This window comes from Nerophis lumbriciformis, linkage group LG25 (genome assembly GCF_033978685.3).
Source record: "Nerophis lumbriciformis linkage group LG25, RoL_Nlum_v2.1, whole genome shotgun sequence".
NCBI lineage: Eukaryota > Metazoa > Chordata > Actinopteri > Syngnathiformes > Syngnathidae > Nerophis > Nerophis lumbriciformis.
The window spans coordinates 11,473,189-11,494,935 of NC_084572.2; the positions used below are offsets into that span (position 1 = coordinate 11,473,189).

The 21,747-nt window shown below is 38.7% G+C and overlaps 1 protein-coding gene across 2 annotated transcripts in view; it reads left to right on the forward strand.

The window, feature by feature from the left end:
• Window positions 1-880: 880 nt before the first annotated feature.
• The window catches only part of septin9b (septin 9b), a 234,122-nt gene continuing 213,255 nt past the window's right edge, over window positions 881-21,747 (forward strand). Inside the window, exons 1-2 of one of the 2 annotated variants that reach the window (XM_061983715.1) lie at window positions 881-953; window positions 1,360-1,432. Coding sequence is in view for 1 of the 2 variants with exons in the window: in XM_061983713.1 (XP_061839697.1) it covers window positions 3,946-3,967 (22 nt within the window). In the remaining variant the exon portion in view is untranslated. Of the gene's footprint in view, window positions 954-1,359; window positions 1,433-3,782; window positions 3,968-21,747 lie in introns of those variants that run through there. The other variant, XM_061983713.1, reaches the window with a different exon arrangement.

Genomic DNA, 21,747 nt, shown 5'->3' on the forward strand with positions numbered 1-21,747 from the left:
CACTTTTGCATATGCATCCACGTTTATGGATGTATGTTATATTGTCTTTATATTCCAGCGACTTAATCCGTTTTTGGGGGGGAAATTGATGGGATTATTATGATGCGTTCAAGAGTCTTACTGCCTGAGGGAAGAAGCTGTTACAGAACCTAGAGGTTCTGCTACGGAGGCTGCGGAACCTCTTTCTAGAGTCCAGCAGTGAAAACAGTCCTTGGTGGGGGTGGGAGGAGTCTCTGCAGATTTTCTGAGCCCTGGTCAGGCAGCGGCTTTTTGCGATTCATAATATGCAACATTTACATATAAGCAAAGAAATAATAATAAACAAGTACAAAACAGCATCAGGGGGTTGTAAACTCAATAACACAACTAAAATAAAATGCAATATATATATATATATATATATATATATATATATATATATATATATATATATATATATATATATATGTAACAAAGTGTAAAGCCATAGGCTCACACAAGTTTTGTAAATAATCCAAATTTGGAGCAAAGCATCATAGTTTTCACAGCTTTTTGGTTGTTCAAGGTAGAAAGCGTTTGAAAGTAAAGTTCTAATTCTTTTTTAAAGGCACAACCGCCTTTTTTTTTTTTTTTTTACAAATGGAATTCAATTACACACCGGAAATAAAGTACAGAAAAACTAGCCAATCACAGCCCTCCCACTGGCAGCGACTTGACCAGTTTTGTACTGTTTTTTTACTTGTTTTGATTATTATTTCTTGATTGTATGTAAATGTTGCATATTATAAATAAAAGTTTATAAAAAAAAAATATATATACATACATATATATATTTTTTAAACAGCGGGGAGGAGCACGTGACCAACACGCAATGCATCGTCGGAAGTGGTGGCAATATGCGCGCGCCAAACGAGTTAAAGGCCACACCGGAAGCAGGAGCATACATCAGTCCGCCAGGGATGACCAAACAATAGGTAATTCTTAGTTATTGTGTTTTCTATTTACTGTTTACATGTCAACTTTGTTAAGTATTAGTATTATTAGTCATAAAACCAACAGAGGGCAGTATTGCACAGCAGTTAAACGACAGCTTGTCTCCAACTGGGTTAGGGTTAGGTATACTTGTTTATACTATGGAACCAAAACAATAGCAGTAACATTTAGTATTAAAAGTAGAATAAGTTGTATTGGCACCAAAACAAGTTTAGGCAACAAATAAATAAATACAAACATAAAAAAAAAATACAATATTTTAGATGGATTTTTTCGTGTCGGTGCCAATACAACTTTTTCTAGAATGTCAAAAAAAAAAAAAATCTTACTGGCAGTGTTCTGGCTGCATAAAAAAAACAACCATTCACACTCATCATTGTTTTTTAGGACAGGATGAAGCTAAAGAACCTGGGGTGACCCCACACAATCACTGGGAGAGCACAGGCAAGGACCCTACCCAGTAAGTATCATAAAAGTACAATTGTAAAATATTAAAATAAGTGACAGACATAATCCCATAGTTTATTGCTTCTCATGAGTTACAGCTGGTGGTGCGTGGGCGCCATCTAGTGGTCCTTAAGAAAAAAAAGTAGACAGGTCCATCCATTCATCCATTTTCTACTGCTTGTCCATTTGGGGGCCGCAGGGGGGTGCTGCAGCCTATCTCAGCTGCCCTGGACAAGTCGCCACCTCATCACAGGGCCAACACAGATAGACAGACAACATTCACACTCACATTCACACACTAGGGCCAATTTAGTGTTGCCAATCAACTTATCCCCAGGTGCGTGTCTTTGGAGGTGGGAGGAAGCCGGAGTACCCGGAGGGAACCCACGCAGTCACGGGGAGAACCAGCCCGGGATCAAACTCAGGATTGTGAGGTACATGCACTTCGACTTAGACTTAGACAAACTTTAATGATCCACAAGGGAAATTGTTCAACACAGTAGCTCAGTTACAATGATGGAAAGTGTAAGGATGGAAAGTATGCAGGTATAAATAGACCAAATATAGCGATATAAAATATAACATATATATGTAATATTTACATAATGTATGTCCAGTATTTCATATATACTGATATATTATGTCTATATCATATATACAATATATAACAATTACCATGTACAATATTACAGTATATACTAACCCATGTGCTGTTGTGCTGCCCAGTATACAGGTCATAAACATTAAATAATTGTTCAAATACAATGTTACTAACCATCTGCTAAACTTGAATTAATATTAAAACTGCTGGAATATTACGGTTTACGCTCATTTTTGAGTACAAGCCACATATAGGAGATAAACTGTGATGGTAGGCGATCCAGGTAGCAAAAATGATGGTATAGTATTTGCAAAACAAAGTACCGGTACTTTTGTTGTGGTACTTTAGTTGAGTTGAGTTGAGTTTGGAAAGTGCATTCATACAACATGATACATCACAATGACCGGTTTCTCTATTCAACATGTTCGAAAAGGAGTAGGAAGAAGCAGCGCTTATTTAATCCTACCACTTTTCCTTTACATAGCAGCTGCTAAAACTTTTGTTCACTTCCTGTTCTCAATTTATTCACAATATACTCCATAAGTAATCACAATAAAAATAAATAAATAATAATTTGTGACGTAAGTTATATTTCATATGGTTGGATAAGTAAGATTATCTAGAAAATGAATGGATGGATTCAATACATTCAGAATATTTATCATGGTTCTTCTTCTTTGTATTTGGTAAACACTTTAAGTTGGAAGTGGATTATATTAGTACATTGTTTGATTTCTTTGCTTAATTCTTTCCATAATTTAATTCCACATAATTCCACTTGAGTGAAGGAGTTTAAGAACCAATATCATAGTGACTCTGTTTTTAAGGAAGGGGGTTATAAATATGTCAATTAGATTACACTAAGTAAGTATTTGAAATTTGAATTTGAGGTGGCATTTCAAAATTAAAGCCCTCAGAAATGGCATCGATGTATCTCATTTATTCAGATTTCAGTAAGCGACTAAAATTGGTAACAATGTTGATAGTAAACCACTTGAAATGTATTCAAGAAGTGCTTGACATTGCGCTTCAAATGTTGCGGCTTCTCTACCTTGTAGATTTTTTTTTTTAATATGTTCCTATTTTTTTAAAGCATATACAACACCTTTTTGGCCTAAAGTAAGCATTTTCAAGCATGGAAATGTAAATAAACAAACAAATATCAACACTGCACTAGTACTACCATGAGAGGGTACCAAAGCAATCAGAGTCTGCTGTTCAGTATCTTAGCCATTGATTGGCTCACTCTCAGACAGCATTACTGTACTGGATTATAAAGGTGTAAAGGTGACTAAAGGGTGTTATATCTTGTCTGGAGGGCTGTCATAATATTGAAAAAGTTATTTAGAAAGTAGTAAACAAGTTTTAAATGCTGTTGCTATGAACATATTTGATTTATTATTAATGGTTTCTACTTCATGGTTGGGGTCATGTCCGGAATCAATTAACAGCGATAAATGAGGGAGGACTGTACTGTAATTTTGTATAATCATTATTAAACCCCCAGGGGGTAAAATTCTAATCTGATTGGGCATTTAAAAGTAATATATTCAAAATATATCCTTTGTTCATAGTGATAGATGCCAATAATAAGAAAACAATCCCCTTCTTACCATTAAACCGTAATACTTCTTATCAAAGTAGTCTGCTATATTCTTTCAAAGTTAAAGCCCTCTTAAAATCTCCTATGTGTACGTCACTGGCAGGGATTTCCCCTTTCCCGCCCACCCCCTCTCTTTAATAGACGCGTGTGGTCTTGCAGCTGAGCATCCCTGCACAGCCAATCACACCGCATCCTCCTCTGAGCTGCACGGAGTCAGACTCACACCAAAAAGTGCGTAGAAAAGTGGAACCAAGGCACTTTCACACTTCTTCTTCTTCTTCTTCTACTTCTTCTGCTTCACTCGTGCAAGTGGACGGCCAGCATGAAGAAAACTCCCAATTCAGGTAAAGACTTTTAAATTACATTTTATACATGCACCTGTGTGGTTGAGCCAGTAACATACTTTTACCCAATATCCTTTAGTGGCGTCTCCTGAAACTTTATCTCCCAAGTCCAAATTGCCAAACTTTCCTTGCTGTATTTTGGTCCAGTGTGTTGTGCAGTCAAGCATAAAGCACCCAAGGGTGCACCTCTGGTTCCCCTGGCTACTAAAGTCAGCTGTTCATCATCAGATGTCCTTTTTTCCCTGTGGAAGCACTGCTAGTCCCATTGGGCTCAGGCTGTGCTCCAATTGTATGCTCTCTTATTCTATATATTATTTTAGCTGTGCACACACAACCAGGTGCACCTGCCAAACCTATGAGGAGAGTCACCACCTGCGTATGTCTGAATGTAGTTAGTAAGATTCATGCATTAGTCACATTATATAAATGAAGGGAAATGACACAGCTCCCTAAAAAAGTGGTGTACCTTTTATATTGAGTTCTGCACCAAAATAACGTATTTTCCGGACTGTAAGCCGCTACTTTTTCCCCAAGATTTGAACCCTTCGGTTTATACAGAGGTGTGGCTAATCCATGGATTTGTTTTTGGTAATGGCTAAATTATTGAATGCAATAAGCAAATAAAAAAAAAGGTTAAAAAACAATGTACTAAAAAGATCCACGTTAAGAAACGGTTTAAACTCAAAGTCTTAAAAAATTGATTGATTGATTGAAACTTTTATTAGTAGATTGCACAGTACAGTACATACTCCGTACAATTGACCACTAAATGGTAACACCCGAATACGTTTTTCAACTTGTTTAAGTCGGGGTCCACGTTAATCAATTCATGGTAAAGTCAACGAAGAAGAATCCTGATAAACATCTTATTAAAAAAATAGAAAATCTAATTAATCTCATTAAGGATGAATAAAGACATTAATTACTTTTCTGTTTTGTTTGATCAGCCGTTTTACTGCCGTGTTACAGGCACCGTTTGGCAACAATTAGGGTATGTAAATAAACACAAAAACTTTGAAAGTAAATATCTAATTTCACAACATACCGGTATATATCTATGGCTTGTAGTCCGTTGCGGCTAACACGTGAAAAAAATATTTTTTTCTTGTAAAATTTAGTGGTTGTTCATGTACCGGTGCGGCTTATAGTACAAAAAATATGGTAATTAGTTATTCACCACACAAAGTTTGGTAGACATCATTCATGACGATTTTTTCTTAATGATGAAAACAAACAAACTTAGCAAACTTTTCACATGTTGTACATTTTGGGTAATTGTGTCAACCTGTAAAGACTTGGGATGGGTATCGTTTACATTTTAACCGATTCAATTACCAAATTTCCACTTCAAAAACAATGCCTAAATGGTGCCAGAATTGGTACCTAAAAATGCATGCAAACTGTCGTAAAAATAACTAATGCCTTTTTAAAAAAATGTTTTAGATTTTTGGACATTCAACTTGAACAGACTAGTAATTGAAATATTTAGATTATTAAATGAAATGATACCTGAGTAATACATTCAAAAGTAAGACATATTGTCAACAAATTGTCATATTTTTTGCCACAATACATCCATCCATCCATCCATTTTCTACCCCTTGTCCCTTTTGAGGTCGCGGGGGGTGCTGGAGCCTATCTCAGCTGCATTCGGGCGGAAGGCGGGGTACACCCTGGACAAGTCGCCACCTCATCACAGGGCCAACACAGATAGACAGACAACATTCACACTCACATTCACAAACTAGGGCCAATTTAGTGTTGCCAATCAACCTATCCCCAGGTGCATGTCTTTGGAGGTGGGAGGAAGCCGGAGTACCTGGAGGGAACCCACACAGTCACGAGGAGAACATGCAAACTCCACACATTGAACTCAGGATAACTCAGGACCTTTGTATTGTGAGGCACATGCACTAACATAGAGAATGCTCAAAACTACTTACATGTTGTTGTAATGTTGAGGCCCATAATTCCGGGGGTCTGTGAATGCAACTTTGCTGGCCGTAACCGTCATTGGTGCACAATGAGGAAGTGTTGTGTTGTTGTTGTGACTACGAGCTAGCCTAGCACAATTTTCCACCAAGGTTCTCAGGAGGATATTTAAGGAAATAATATACGACGTAGTAAGAGTATAACGGTACAACATCGTCACTGTTCGGTACTTCTGCCTTATCCACGTGTCTTTCAGAGTTTCCCATAAATTGCCATGATACCTGTGGCGGTGGGAGCGTGGTTAGGGGCGTGGTTACGTTGATGTCGTCGTATTATTTGCATAATTTGCTATGATAATATGATTTTCTTTAAAAAGGCTCAAATAATGTAAACAGTACATACATTTAAAACAAATCTTTGTTATTAATTAGTATCAACATATATTTTGTTCTATTTTCAATTGTTGCTGCTTATTGTAAAATGTAATTTGTTGAGAAGTGTTCTAGTGCTTAAAGACCTTTTGTGAGTTTTCTTTATTAAAAACAACTGGCAACAAATCTAGCATATTTTTCAGGTGTTACTATAGGCTGTACTCGACAAAAAGCGAGCTGCGGCAAGCGTGATGTCAAACTCGCTTCGCGCTGCTGCTCTAGTTTTACTTTCTCTCCTTAAAAGTCTGTCCTCTTAATATTTGCACAATTTTGTAGATGGCTGTCCGGGTATGTCTGGGATATATCAAAGTTACGTCCACATCGTTCGCAGGCATGCTGCCTCCACTCCAGATAATCGCGTGCGTCTTGTTTACATCACACTATCCGGTTCCAGAAGTGCTGTTTTCGGTGTTTAAAGTTTTTTTCCCGCGGCCGAATTTGGTGAATCCATCCATCCATATTCTACCGCTTGTCCCTTTTGGGGTCGCGGGGGGTGCTGGAGCCTATCTCCGCTGCATTCGGGCGGAAGGCGGCGTACACCCTGGACAAGTCGCCACCTCATCGCAATCACTTGGGGATAATAGGCTATATATATAAAGTCATACTGTAACGACCTGCTATAGGTATGTTTTATGTTCGTGTGGTTTTGTGATTTTGATGTTTATTTTTCCAATTATCTAAAACACACCGTCCTTACCTGACAGCAGATTGGTGGAGAATGAGGAAATGTTGTTTGTCCAGGAAAACACGGAAACGAAAGTGTTTGCGCGGGAGCTAAAACCTGTTCGAATTGAGCCAGTTGTTATCATAAGATTCTCAATATAAGTAAAAAAAAAAAAAAAGGAAACATCGTACTTTTGACTTCTACTGGAGGCTACAATGCATTCTATTATTTTAAATTGTTTTCATGTAAAGGAAAACCCTTATTTTTAAGTTGTGGCGGCCATGATTTAGCCGTGGCGGAGCGCAACGTTCAGTTACATTTTGGGAAATCCCTTTCTTTGTCTGTTTACGTATTTCAAAGTGAAACACAGTCTGAAGAGTTCTGGCTTCTCCTTAGCACTATTGCCCCCCATTTCCGCTCGCTACACGCTAACGAGCCAGACGCGGGGTGCACTTCCCGATGTGAACCGATACCGTACCAAAACCATCCATCCATCCATTTTCTACCGCTTATTCCCTTTGGGGTCGCGGGGGGCGCTGGAGCCTATCTCAGCTACAATCGGGCGGAAGGCGGGGTACACCTTGGACAAGTCGCCACCTCATCGCAGGGCTAACACAGATAGACAGACAACATTCACACTCACATTCACACACTAGGGCCAATTTAGTGTTGCCAATCAACCTATCCCCAGGCGCATGTTTTTTTTTGGAGGTGGGAGGAAGCCGGAGTACCCGGAGGGAACCCACGCAGTCACGGGGAGAACATGCAAACTCCACACAGAAAGATCCCGAGGCCGGGATTGAACCCAGGACTACTCAGGACCTTCGTATTGTGAGGCAGATGCACTAACCCCTCTTCCACCGTGCTGCCCCCGTACCAAAACCATCTGACTAAAAAATGTACTGTTCCACCCCTACTATGCAGTGTAGCTTTAATGTTTTTTCAACGTCAAACATGTTTTTTTTTAATTAATTGTGTCATCATAATCAGACTTATCACCAAATAATTGCTAGATATGGAAAGCAGTCATCATGGACTTCAATATGACATGTGACTCAAATATTTTTTTACGTTACTAGTCAGCATTGCTCTTAAAAGGGCTTTTGCAAACTTTATGGGCTGCCTAACTTTCCAACGTACAGTACAGTAGTCCCTCGTTTTATTGCTGTTAATTGGTTCTCGGCATGACCTCGATTAATGAATTTCCAATAAGTAGGAATCATCCATTATATATCATATATTTTCACAGGTTTGACATAAAATAAGTGTTTTTGAAGATTATGAGAGCTTTCTAGACATGAAATACCACTCTTTAGTCACCTTCACACTCTTTCATCTATTATAGTAAGGCTATCTGAGGCTGAGCCAATCAGTGGCCACGATACTAAACAGCCCTTTTATTAGCCTCAAAAGCCATTGTTATGATTGACAATGCTTAATTTCATTTTTTTTTAAATATGCTTTAAGGGCCAACTGTATTTTAAGTGGACCTCTTCCAGCTTTTGACACGTAATGAAGTTAACTATGCAATGACATAAGCTACAAAAAGCTAGCTAGATGGTTAGCTAACTAGCGAGCTTTAGGGAATAGGCACAGCGAGTACCTGCGGCTAAGGTGAACATTTATTCCAAAATAAATGTTTAAAATCGCGTTTTCCCGGAAAATTCACATTCTTGCAATGTCGCCTCCGTTCGCTCTCCGAGCCGCAAAGTAGACTCCTGTCTACTTTGCTGCTAATCTTATTTGGATGATTACAATCCGAACACAGTTAGTTCTGAACCAGTTGTAGTTCTTGAGCATTTATTACCAGTAGTAGCCAACGAGAAGGTATATTTTTGACGTGACTGATGTAAACATAGTTGACAACACCGGAAGTATATTACCCGAGAGGGCGTGGCTACAGGATCAAGTTGCCAAATGGGAAACGTTTTCTGAGTTCTTTGCATGCATGTTATAGAATTTTCAATGATAATAATGCTAGTAAATATTAGCAAATTATCTACTAAAAAAAACAAAAAAATCTGAAATACGACTTGTCCAGGGTGTACCCCGCCTTCCGCCCGAATGCAGCTGATATAGGCTCCAGCACCCCAGTGACCCCGAAAGGGACAAGCGGTAGAAAATGGATGGACGGACATTACATGAGACATGTAAGTGTCAAAAAGACAGCCATAAGAGGTTGGTAGATGAGAATAAATCTAAAGGTAAAATATAGTGTAGAAACACACCCAATTGCAGGAAATGTAGTCTTGATTTTCAAAACTGTCTTTCAGAGTTTGCGTGGCAGCACTTGGTGCTGATAGAAATTCTTCTATTTTATTTCCTCAATTTTCCACTTTTTGTCTGAAAGTGTGCTCTCACATCCCTGAGCTTTGTGTGTGGTTGGTTAGCTAAAGATAGCGATTTAGCAGAGTTTAGCTACCAACTTTAGCTATCATTGAGTGTCCAGCCACTTGCTTCTCAATTATTGAGAAGACTTTTGAGAACTTGATAACTTGGGACGTCGTGGCGCGGTTGGGAGAGTGGCCGTGCCAGCAACCTGAGGGTTCCTGGTTCAATCCCCACTTTCTACCAACCTTGTCACGTCCGTTGTGTCCTTGAGCAAGACACTTCACCCTTGCTCCTGATGGGTCGTGGTTAGGGCCTTGCATGGCAGCTCCCGCCATCAGTGTGTGAATGTGTGTGAATGGGTGAATGTGGAAATAGTGTCAAAGCACTTTTGAGTACCTTGAAGGTAGAAAAGCGCTATACAAGTATAACCCATTTACCATGATAATATTTAATTATGTACTGTATCTGTACAACGCACTGTGTGAGTTACATTCTTTATATATGTTGCTAACGACAACTTCTTTCTTTTTCATTCCTGTCACAGACTTCGCCAACTCGCCACCGCCGTTAGCTCTGTACACACGTGTTCCTGTGTACTAACTACTTTTACTAGGCAGAACAGGGAGCCTCTTGATTAGATTGAGCACTGCTGCCACCTAGCTGCAGGCTTGTGTATAATTCTAACATGAAAACTAGAGTGTAGACGCAACCAATGATCTCCCCTGCTGCTCACGACCCCACAGGGGGTCCAGACCCTCTATTTGTGAAACACTGGTATAGCTTGTTGTGGCAACAACATGACTGCAAATTGTTAGTTGCCTCTCTGGGATTGCTTTTGTGTATGTGTGAACAAGACAAATAATTAGTATTTTATGAAAAGTATAAACATTTAAAAAACACATATATATATATATATATATATATATATATATATATATATATATATATATATATATATATATATATATATATATATATATATATATATATATATATATATATATATATATACCGGTATATGTTTTGTCAATCCACTAAGGGTAACATAAGCAAGCCGTTGGTGTTCTTGTTATATTTTTTGGTTTAAAAAAATATAACTGTGAACAAGTTTCAAACACCCCCTGTAAATCAAGATCCATCACAGGCAAAACATGTTTTTGGGTCATTGTGCCATCATATAAGGGCATGTTAAAAAAGGAATGGCATATAGGGAAAGCCTTCATCGTTGACTTCAGTATGACGTGTAACTCGACATGTGTGGTCATAAATAGATTTGTGGCTTTATTATGTTCCTAGCAGGCACAAGACATTGATACAACACTGATTATACATATATGTTTTTTGAAACTGACTTCTAAACCTGCTCAGTGACCTTGTGGTTAGAGTGTCTGCCCTGAGACTGGAAGGTTGTGAGTTCAAACTCCGGCCGGGTCATACCAAAGACTTTAAAAAATGGGACCCATTGCCTCCCTGCTTGGCACTCAGGGTTGGAATTGGGGGTTAAATCACCAAAATGATTCTTGAGCGTGACCACCGCTGCTGCTCACTGCTCCCCTCACCTCCCAGTGTCAAATGCAGAGGATAATTTCACCACACCGAATGTGTGTGTGTGTGACTATTGTTGGGACTTTAACTTTAAACAACATTGCAAAATAGTTGTATTTGTAGTTGTATCCACGTTGGTAGAATACAATAGAATAGAATATAAAGTACTTTATTGATCCCTGGGGGGAATTCAGCACCACAGTTCGCTCACCATGAACAATAAATACTTAAGTATTTTTTACATGTGAATAATATAAATACAGTTTATTATACAGCATTATTCACATGTGAAAAATATAAATACAGTTTATTATACAGCATTATTCACATGTGAATAATATAAATACAGTCTATTATACATTCAAGTACAGTCAAAAGGAACATATGCATTATACAGTCTGATGGCTGTCGGTATGAAGGACTTCCTGTGTCGTTCCGTGTTGCATTTTGTTTGCATTTTGGTGGTTGGGGAATGACCAAATTTCAATGGTCAAATCAATGTCACAACCTGACATTGAATAAATGTTGTCAAAAAGCATGTTGTTTCAACGATGTATTTGTGTTGTAAAATATTGGTTGGGAAATGACCAAAATTCAATGGTCAAATCAACGTCAGAACCCAACATTAATCAAACATTGTCAAAAAGCATGTTGTTCCAACGTTAGGGTTGAGTTCAACGTCAGGACCTAATTCAACAAGTTCTCAACATTGTTTTAATGTCTTGTGCCTGCTGGGTTGTCTGGAGACGGAAATTATTAATTGATTGAATATGCTATTAGGTAAAACATGTAAAACATTTTAAATACTTTCTCTAAGAGGTCCGTCCAAAAAGTATTTGCGGTCTTGTTTCCGTTTGGTTTTTTCGTTGGTAATCACTTGTTGTGACCAGGATCTTTGACCATACCGTACTGTAAAAAAACAACACATAAAAGGCAGTATGTGGTGAATATGATGTGTTTTTGTGCCTTGATGTGAGAAGCCAGCGTTCCCGTCTTTGCTTGAACTTTAGTAGGATAACCCTTTAATGTTCATCTGAAAAATTCAATAGCTTGTTCTTAAGTAGATTATCTTTGAAGAGGCAGGATGTTTGATCCAGCTCTTGAATTAGACCACAGTTGATAGTACAGGTGTGGCCAGTGGTGCGTATTTAGTTTAGTTTTTTTATGGTCTGCTTTTGCATGTACACTTCTTTCCCCAGGTCTCATCTGTGTGTGCGCCCAACATTTGGGAACACACAGAATGGACTCTTGGGATCGAGAAAAAACAAAAAACAGATACAGAAATGTGGCACAAGTAGATTATGTGATGCAAAGAGGACCCAATGAAATCTAGGCTCAGAGAAGATTGTTCATTCACTCATGCGTTATACACACACACACACACACGCACGCACGCACGCACGCACGCACACACACACACACACACACACACACACACACACAACAGAAGCAGAAAGTGTGACGCTTCAAGGAATCTACCTACATGTGACCTTTCGCTTATGACGATAACAAACAAAAAAAAGACGAGTATTTGAGGTAACTTTGAGGCCTGTGATGGCTTTGATCATTTGGATCATTTGCTTGAGTGGTCGGCTTTCAAGGCAAAGAGGAAGCATGAGACCGGAGGGTATGCACTTTTAATGTGCTGCATTGTTCACCTTGAGGCGAGGCTCTCAGAACATTCATCCTCATGGAAGATTTTTAGGGATCACGTTGATGTGCGAGCTGTACTGTGATCCGTCTGTTTACAATATTGTCATCCAGAAAGTATCTGCTTTGTTGTTGTTAAGGTGTCTTTGGCAAACACTACCCAGCGCCACAAAAGGAGCAGCCAGAAAGTACTTTATTGACTCGAGTATAATACGGCATTGTTTTTCGCTTGAAAACAGTCTGATAGGTGGTTGTCTGGAGATTTATACATTCAAGCTAACTGGAGACGTCAACCCAAGAGAGTCATAGTTTGTATTCCTTACACACACAGACACCAGTGAAAATGAGAGTCAGAGATTTCTGGTCTTTGGTTTTGGTGTAAAAATGTATTGGAGGGGTCTCATTTTCAGTGTTGTCTTATATTCGGATCAATTTAGTAATTAGAGAGAAAGTGGGTATTTGACTATTGTATCGACTTGAATACAAGACAACTCAGTTTTTGGACACACATTTTAAGACAAAATTACAATGTCAAAATTAATACTTTTTTTAAAAGAACATTTTCAACATGTTATGATCCGTTGCCTGGATCGTAGTTTGTTTACGTTTATTTAGGTTTTGATTCACTTGTGGTTTAAGTTCTGTTTCAGCACCCCTGTTTTGTGTTTCTTGGTTGTCATGAGTGCTGATTGTTTTCATCTGCCTCTGATTAGTGTTGGGTACGCTCACCTGTTCCTGGGCACTAATCAGAGAGCTATTTAGTCCTGTCTTTTCGCCTCACTCAGTCTGGTGCTTTTGTTTGCTGTCATGCAACACGTTAGGTTTGTTCCTTGTGTTTCTTGTGCTAAGTTCCGCCTTAGCGTTCCCTGCGTAGCTATTCCGTTAGCTTCCCGTGCCAGAGGCAAGCTTGTTTTGTTAGTTTTCTTGTGTTTGTGTTGTTCCTTCATGATTTATGAGGAATAAATCGTACTCTTACCTGCACGCCGTTTCCTGTCGTTCCGTCTGCACCTTGGAAGAACAATCCGCGCCCCCTGCGTAAGACATCAATGGAATACGGACGGGTAGTTTGCTTGAACGTATTAATTTTTAAATTCCGACTATAAAACAAAACGTATCTATTAGGGAAAAATGCATTAGTCTTCGTGCTAATACGTATACAAATATTAAACTATAGTGCAGGTTATATTTTAGACGGATGGTTACAGCAAGGCGTAGTTGGACATGATGAACTAGTAAACATACTTGTGTTCTTGTCTCCTTTCAATTGCAATGACCCTGAATAAATAGTGAGACCTCTCTGAGTGAATGTACTTTGTGTGTTTTCCCCTCCTCGCTCTATTATTTTTTTTCCCCTGATTTCATCGCATGCATGAGAGATCACAGTCAAATGTGTTATATCTTCTCGTGGCCTGTCCTCAGCTTTAAATACTGTAGGCTCCTTTGTGTTGGACATTTGCCCAGGGGATGCTGTTAGGATATATCAGACTTTGCGGGGGAGCTTTTTTTTATGTTGACCTGCAGGTGGAAAGAATCGCTGTTACAAATGTGGCGGCGCCAACGAAAATGCATTTGGGATGGCAAATATCCACCATGTTAGGTGCATTGCTGTGTGAGTGCTGCAATAGTCAAATACACAGTACACTCACTGACCTCAACATTAGGCACACCTGCACAGTCTGATGGCAATACAAGCGCTTTGTCGAAAATTATGCCTTTACAAAGATATTGTGTATTGTTCTAAATAATGATTACATCTATGCATAATAATTAGTGCTGTCGACTGATACAATTTCCTATCAGATTATTAACACTTGAATTTGAATTAATCATGCGTAATTGAAATGACCGTCTCACAATGTCTTACAGGAACGTTTTAAAAAGTTTTTTTGCCCAAAACTTGCTAAGAGTTTTATCTTAAGTCTCATCTTTGAAGTAAAATGCACCAGTGAGCACTCACTCATCTTTGCACTGACGTATGCTTGAACCCGTACCTGTCTGCATGAAAGGCAGCAGAGTGCACACTTACAGTAAGTGTTTAAGGAATGTGTGTGATTTAATAAAAAATAAAAAATAAACTATATTAAATAACACACTTGAAAAAAATATTTCTAAAAATAAAAACAAGGTATTTTTATTGTGCTTGCAGTTTGCGCTGGAGAAACCAGCTGCGTATGAAAGACAGCTCATTATTTTTCTTCCACAGTATCTCTTCAGTGACAGCTGGATTCCCTTCACTCTGACTCATTTATTGGCCTTAAACTGCCACCACACAAGAGTTTAACTCCCTGCAAGTGGATATTAAGTCAAGCTGTCAAACCTCTGAGAGTCACATAAGTCTTTTTATTCCCGTCACCTCCGTGCTCCAGCACATCCACTGGGATTAAATTGCTTTTATCAGTCCGCTTTATTCCAAGTTCAAAATCTCATTGTGTTTGCTACTATAATGGCTGCTGGAGATCCTTCACATTCCAGCGAGAGTATTCTCTCTCCCCGCTTGATAACTTTTTGCTCAGCTGTTATCTCAATCCTCTTCATTCCACTGCAGGGAATGGCACATCGTATTTGCTTTAGCTTTATCTTCGTTCATAGCTGCAATCCTGTTTGATTAAAACTTCTTTAAAACGCTAATACTCTAAATCAGTGGTTCTTAACCTTGTTGGAGGTACCGAACCCCACCAGTTTCATATGCGCATTCACCAAACCCTTCTTTAGTGAAAAATAAAATGTTTTTTTTCAAATTCAAGACAAAGTTATATGTTTTTGGTAACACTTCAGTATGGGGAACACATTGTAAGTAACAAAGACTTAATTTAGAGTTATTTGGTTAGGGTTAGGGCCAGGGTTAGGGTTATAATTAGGCCATGCCGTTTAAAGCATTAATACATACTTAATAATGACTAGTTAAGAGCCAATATGTTACTAATTTGCACGTTAATAAGCAACTAATTAATGGTGAATATGTTCCCCATACTAAAGTGTTACCATGTTTTATTACTGGTGCACAAAATGAACCGTGCATGAACATCACCTTGTTCAAAGAACAAAACCAACACAGTACATGAACTCACAACAAATTACACACCTGCAAATCAGTCTGACTTCTGCTGTTGCCGTATCCGTAATACGCCGATAGGGAGAAGTTTTTATTTACACGATGAGTTGGGTGTGTCTTGACCTCCGCCGAACCCCTGAGCCCGACTCACCGAACCCTTGGGGTTCGATCGAACCCAGGTTAAGAACCACTGCTCTAAATGTTTGAATCCGAGCCGGGGCACCACAAAGAGAGCGCGTGTTATTTTAGAAATGTTAACTCTTTGTCTACATGGACATTTAGTAACAAGTATAATGCACAAGCAACAACAGAACCAATGTTTTAATAGCAGTAAAGAGCGAATGGCTCAGTTAGCATTAAGTTTAACACTCGTGAGTTTTACGTCAACATAGAGCAACAACTAACATTTTAAAGCGCATGCAGAGGTGGATAAAGCTGCCAAAGATGTTCAAATGCAGCGACTGCCTGCAGCCACAGCTGTTAATGCCAATATTTTTGACCCCGCACTAATTATTTTATATTTTGTAAGCTAGCATCAGTGCTAACGGCACTGTAGAGAGTTCTACTGCCTGCACAAACTTTACAGCACATTAAAATGACAAACATTACAGTATTGCATTGTTTAAACAAATATTACCGGGGTAAAAAACCTGAAACTGATAAAAAAGCCAGCAAGTCCAGCAATTAAATGTACATTTCCTCAGCTCACGTTTAGCTTCTTTGTTTTGAATACTAGTGTAACCGGTGGTCTTTTCCTCTGCGTTGTGTGGATTTTATAGAACACGACCGACACCATGGGTTGCTGCTCAGCTGCACTTTACTGATAATTCACAGAATACAATTGTTGTCAATAACTTTCTGCCATCGTCGAGCCCCTACACAAATATAATAATGAACAAGAAAGTGAACTTAAGTTCTTAACAAGACAATACATTTTCTGTCGTCGTATGGACGCCTACCTCTCCCGTTATCGTAGACAAAAGGGAAGTTGGAAGGTGTGTCCAAGGCATATAAAAAGACAGGTGTCACAGTAATTATTGCAGTAGGAGGGACAACGAGACAATGGTTCCACATTGACAAAACATCGAACAACATTCAAGTATTTACCGTATTTTTCGGAGTATAAGTCGCTCCGTAGTATAAGTCGCACCCCCGGCCAAACTATGAAAAAAACTGCGACTTATAGTCCGAAAAATACGGTACATGTAACTTACACATTTTGTGTAATTATAACAATAATAAAACATTATAAAATACATTATTTACAAGACATAATTGACCCGGTTACACTAGTTTGACTTATCCAACAAATGTTTACCATGAAGTGAACCAAACTTAAGTTCTTTTTTGCATTAGCAGTTCAATTTGACATATTATCCAACAAATGCTCTCCGTGTGGTAAACTAAATATTAGGGGTCTGGGAAAAAATCGATTCGAATTCAAATCGCCATTCTCACGTTGTACCATTCAGTATCGATTCTCATTTTTAAAAAAATCTAATTTTTTTTTTTTTAAATTTAATTGTATTTTTTATTTATTTTTTAAATTAATTAATCCAACAAAATGATACACAGCAATACCATAACAATGCAATCCAGTTCCAAAACCAAATCCGACCCAGCGACACTCAGAACAGCAATAAACAGAGCAATTGAGATGAGACACAAACACGACACAGAACAATCCAAAAGTAGTGAAACAAAAATGAATATTATCAACAACAGTATCAATATTAGTAACAATTTCAACATAGCAGTGATTAAAAAAATCCCTCATTGACATTATCATTAAACATTTATAAAAAAACTAAAACTAAAAATGAACAATAGTGTCACAGTGGCCTACACTTACATCACATCTCATAAGCTTGTCAACACACTGTGTCCAATATTTTCACAAAGATAAAATAAGTCATATTTTTGGTTCATTTAATAGTTAAAACAAATTTACATTATTGAATCAGTTGATAAAACATTGTCCTTTACAATTATAAAAACGTTTTACAAAAATCTACTACTCTGCTTGCATGTCATCAGACTGGGGTAAATCCTGCTGAAATCCTATGTATTGAATGAATAGAGAATTGTTTTGAATCGGAAAAATATCGTTTATGAATCGAGAATCGCGTTGAATCGAAAAAAATCGATTTATAATCGAATCGTGACCCCAAGAATCGATATTGAATCGAATCGTGGGACACCCAAAGATTCGCAGCCCTACTAAATATTGTTCTGTTAAATGTCTTTTTATGTGTTAGTAGTTCCACTCGACATGTTTACCCTGAAATAAACAACATATTGCTCAGTTAAAGGTATTTGTTGTGCACATTTAAACTTTTTTACTGCCTAATGGATGCCAAATGGACAAAATATAGTTCTCAACTATCAGTCTTATTTCTAATCATTTCTCACACAGATACGTTTTTGTATACAAACTAAAATCTCTAAAATTACCAAAATATTTACTGTGCAAATTATGTTCACTGGTATAAAATGGTTCACAGGATTTTAAAAAACACAAAGCAATTGGCATGTAAAGTATTCTATTGTTTACTACAACACAGTTTTTATTTGAAAATGATAAGGTTTTTGCTTCAACTCACCACAAAATTTAGGAGGAGTACATTTTGTCGTTTATATAACCCTGCTAACCAACCAACGGCGATCAGAATGCTTTCATGCTTGAGCAGTAATTACTTACTGTTACTTTAAACATTGCACGCCTTAATGGAGATCTCCGTGACGAAACATCTCGTATCTCCACACAGCCGATCGGGCATGCATGCAAATGTTAGTATGACATCATGTGGCCGCCAGGTCAGTGCTCATCTAAAAATAGAGCTCGACGACGACTTTTCAGCGTCAAAAAGAGGGCGTGTAAACGACATAAGGATGAAAACAGGCCATGCCACTGCAATTTAGCATGACGAGCAGCCAGCCAGTCGTGAAGGATTTTGCTCGTTAGACAAAAACACCTGATGTTACATGCAGATGCCATTAAAGCAACATCATAATGAGAGCACCCTTGTTGTTCTACATTTGGCTTCTCACACTCAGGAAGACAGCGCCTTCCTGATGCATCATGTAAGAGCTGTAAACATTATCCAATCCCTTTCTGTTAGCGTGTTTGTCTCAAACGCCTAGGGAGTGTAGCGTTCTGCATAACTTGTTATCTTTTAGCAAGACTGCAGTCGTCTGGACAGAAACTTCAGATCAGATAATGGACTCGCGGGATGGTGTCCCACAGGAAAAAGGTAGACGCAGCAAGGAAGCCAACTTGCTCTAGAGAAGACAAGGACGAGGTGATTATGAGCCTAGCAGTCATCAAAATGGCCAACGGATGAGCTGTAGAATGTGTAGTCATTGAAAAGATTAAGGCCAAGGGTTCACGGGTGTCAGAGCAGATCTATGAATCAGTGACTAGAAGACAAGAGTTTTATAAGTAAAATGAGATCTGTCTTGATTGGAAACTCAGAGGAATGTCCTTTCAGTGATAAGAGACTGTGATTAATGCATTAATCAAGAAAACTATTGAATCTGCTCGCATCCATAAACCTGTATGTAGTCTGGTGTTTCCAAAAGACCTTACAGATTGTCTTTGTTGGTCACAAAATATAGTACAAAACCAGTGAAGTTGGCACGTTGTGTAATTCGTAAATAAAAACAGAATACAATGATTTGCAAATCCTTTTCAACTTATATTTAATTGAATGGACTGCAAAGACAAGATATTTAATGTTCGAACTGAGAAACTTAATTTTTTTTTTGCAAATAATCATTAACTTAGAATTTAATGGCAGCAAAAAAGTTGGCACAGGGGCATTTTTACCACTGGGTTACATGGCCTTTCCTTTTAACAACACAATTTTTGAAGTGGAATTATTTCCCATTCTTGCTTGATGTACAGCTTAAGTTGTTCAACAGTCGGAGGTCTCTGTTGGGGTATTTTACGCTTCATAATGCGCAACACATTTTCAATGGGAGACAGGTCTGGACTAAAGGCAGGCCAGTCTAGTACCCACACTCATGCACTACGAAACCACGCTGTTGTAACACGTGGCTTGGAATTGTCTTGCTGAAATAAGCAGGGGCGTCCATGATAACGTTGCTTGGATGGCAACATACACTACATTGCTAAACGTATTTGGCCACCCATCCAAATGATGAGAATCAGGTGTCCTAATCACTTGGCCCAGTGTATAAAATCAAGCACTTAGGCATGGAGACTGTTTCTACAAACATTTGTGAAAGAATGGGCCGCTCTCAGTGATTTCCAGCGTGGAACTGTCATAGGATGCCACCTGTGCAACAAATCCAGTCGTGAAATTTCCTCGCTCCTAAATATTTCAAAGTCAACTTTATTATAAGAAAATTGAAGAGTTTGGGAACAACGGCAAGTCAGCCACCAAGTGGTAGGCCACGTAAACTGACAGAGAGGGGTCAGTGGATGCTGAAGCGCATAGTGCAAAGACTTTCTGCACAGTCAGTTGCTACAGAGCTCCAAACTTCATGTGACCTTCCAATTAGCCCACGTACAGTACGCAGAGAGCTTCATGGAATGGGTTTCCATGGCCGAGCAGCTGTATCTGAGCCATACATCACCAAGTCCAATACAAAGTGTCGGATGTAGTGGTGTAAAGCAGTGTCCAGTGCTCTAGAGTCCAGTGGTGACGCCTTCTCTGGACTGATGAATCACGCTATTCCATCTGGCAATCTGATGGACGAGTCTGAGTTTGGAGGCTGCCAGGAGAACGCTACATTTCGTACGGCATTGTGCCGAGTGTGAAATTTGGTTAAGGAGGAATTATGGTGTGGGGTTGTTTTTCAGGAGTTGGGCTTGGCCCCTTAGTTCCAGTGAAAGGAACTTTGAATGCTCCAGGATACCAAAACATTTTTGGACAATTCCATGGGATGGCACTTCAAGTTCATATGTGAGTAAAGGCAGGTGGCCAAATACTTTTGGCAATATAGTATATGTTGCTTCAAAACATTTATGTACCTTTCAGCATTAATGGTGCCTTCACAGATGTGTAAGTTACCCATGCCTTGTGCACCCAAATACCATCACAGATGCTGGCTTTTCAACTTTGTGCTTATAACAATCCGAATGTTTTTTTTCTTCTTTGGTCCGAAGGACAGGACGTCCACCGTTTCCAAAAACAATTTGAAATGTGGACTCGTCAGACCACAGAACACTTTTCCACTTTGATTCAGTCCATCTTAGATGAGTTCGGGCCCAGCAAAGCCGGCGGCGTTTTGGGTGTTGTTGATAAATGGCTTTCACTTTGCATAGTAGAGTTTTAACTTGCACTTACAGATGTTGCGACAAACTGTAGTTACTGACAGTGGTTTTCTGAGGTGTTCCTAAGCCCATGTGTTGATATCTTTTACACACTGATGTCGCTTTTTCAAGCAGTACCGCCTGAGGGATCGAAGGTCACGGGCATTGCCGCTTACATGCAGTGATTTCTCCAGATCCTCTGAACCTTTTGATGATATTACGGACCGTAGATGGTGAAATCTCTAAATTCCTCGCAATAGCTGGTTGAGAAATGTTGTTCTTAAACTGTTGGACAATTTGCTCACTCATTTGTTCACAAAGTGGTGACCCTCACCCTATCCTTGTTTGTGAATGACTGAGCATTTCATGGAAGCTGCTTTTATACCCAACAATGGCACCCACCTGTTCCCAATGAGCCTGTTCACCTGTGGGATGTTCCAAATAAGTGTTTGATGAGCATTCCTCAACTTTCTCAGTCTTTTTTGCCATTTGTGCCAGATTTTTTTAAACATGTTGCAGGCATCAAATTCCAAATAAGCTAATATTTGCAAAAAATAACAATGTTTTCCAGTTCGAATTTTAAGTATCTTGTCTTTGCAGTCTGTTCAATTGAATGTAGGCTGAAAAGGATTTGCAAATCATTGTTTTCTGTTTTTATTTACGATTTACACAACATGCCAACTTCACTGGTTTTGGGTTTTGTGGTGATCTACTAAGACTGAGTGCGTAATTGATAGTAAGTACAAAAATTATGCAGACTTTCTTATTTAAATTGAGATTTTGCGTGTACTAGCGACTGTGCCAATGGAGACACTTTTTTACTGCACTCCCTTTGCATTGTATCCTCTAACCTGTGGTGTTTTATAGGGATGAACGATAATGAAAATTTTAACC